Consider the following 1177-nt stretch of genomic DNA (forward strand, 5'->3'; position numbering starts at 1 on the left):
GTGTGGGGCAGTTCCGAGCGGTGAAGTACTGCCGGAGGGGATTCGCGCTGCGCGTGTTCGATGCCCAGCAACTACTGCAGGACAGGGCCAAAGGCCGCGATGTTCGCCCTGGAGTGCCGCTGGTCCAGGCCGACGGCGTCGCGCTGGCCAAGATCGTCGGCCTGCAGTTCGCGCTCGACACCCTCAGGGCCGCGCCAGAGAAAAAGCAGACGAACGCTGGCGAGCCCGACAAGGAGGCGGGTGATGGTGGGGCGGCCTATGACGAGACGTACATACCCTACGGGCCGACGTGGGACGGCCCGCGGATCCGGCGCTTCCTGGAGCGTAAGCAGGCCCGCGAGCGCGCCCAGCTGCGACAGAGCGGCGCCATCGCGTCTGTGCGCGACTACGCGCCCTTCTTCGTCTTCGGCGCCAGCCTGGATCAGGTCACCAACCACTCGCGCGCCCACCTCCACCTCCCCTTCACCCTTGTTGAACAGTCCTGAAGCTTGCATAGCAAGCTATTGCAAAACGAAAGATGAAAGTTGGGGAAGTGATCATTCAAAAAGAATGTGTAGGCCAACTGGCTCATACAACTTAGTTAATCATCGCTAATGGCCAACTTAATGGCCTTTTTGTAATTGATGACAGTGCTCTTGTACATCGGGAGGTGTTGTGTGATGGCGGAGAAGCTTCAGGCGGTGGTGGAGAAGAGCTGACGCACGCACTGGAGGATGAAGGTCGAGTGCTCCTCAACGCTGTGGCCCAGGGCGGCCTCGACGTGCAGCCGCAGCAGCTTGGGGGTCTGCAGCCGGGCCTCCTCCACCGTGAGCTGCTCCTTCAAGTAGCGCCGTAGCGTCTCCTTGATCGCCTCCTGCGTCTTCTCCGTCTTCTCCCTCCGCTCCTTCTCCTCCTCGCTCTCCACCTCCGCCTTCTTCACCTCCTCCTCCTCCCCCTCGACCTTCTTCTCCTCGATCTGCATCTTGTTGGTCTCGCTGTCGGCGGCAGGCTCGGCTGCGACCTCGCCGGCGGCGGTTTCGTTGTCGTCGCCGTCTTCGTCGTCCGAGGCGACGGCGATCTTGCGGCGCTTGCGGCTGGAGCCCTCCTGCTGGGCCTGAGCCTTGGCGGCCTCCTCGTCAGCGGCATCAGCAGTCACTACCACGGCGTTCTCCTCCCCGTCATCATCGGACACCTCCGC

At 63.0% G+C, this 1177-nt stretch overlaps 2 protein-coding genes across 2 annotated transcripts in view; one reads left to right on the forward strand and one right to left on the reverse strand.

The window, feature by feature from the left end:
- Positions 1-485, forward strand: part of ACA1_186910 (BRCT domain containing protein, putative) — a gene marked incomplete at both ends in the record, with an annotated part of 6410 nt that extends 5925 nt beyond the window's left edge. The window contains one exon of the mRNA XM_004342527.1: positions 27-485. Coding sequence (XP_004342576.1) covers positions 27-485 — 459 coding nt within the window. The remainder of the gene's footprint in view (positions 1-26) is intronic.
- Positions 486-673: 188 nt separating this feature from the next.
- On the reverse strand, positions 674-1150 carry ACA1_187020 (uncharacterized protein; the record flags this gene model as incomplete). The annotated part of the gene is made up of 1 exon (XM_004342528.1): positions 674-1150. A coding segment is annotated over one exon (477 nt), but the record flags the coding sequence as incomplete, so codon positions are not given.
- Positions 1151-1177: the final 27 nt, after the last annotated feature.

This window comes from Acanthamoeba castellanii (assembly GCF_000313135.1).
Source record: "Acanthamoeba castellanii str. Neff unplaced genomic scaffold scf7180000084746, whole genome shotgun sequence".
In the NCBI taxonomy this organism is placed as follows: Eukaryota; Discosea; order Longamoebia; family Acanthamoebidae; genus Acanthamoeba; species Acanthamoeba castellanii.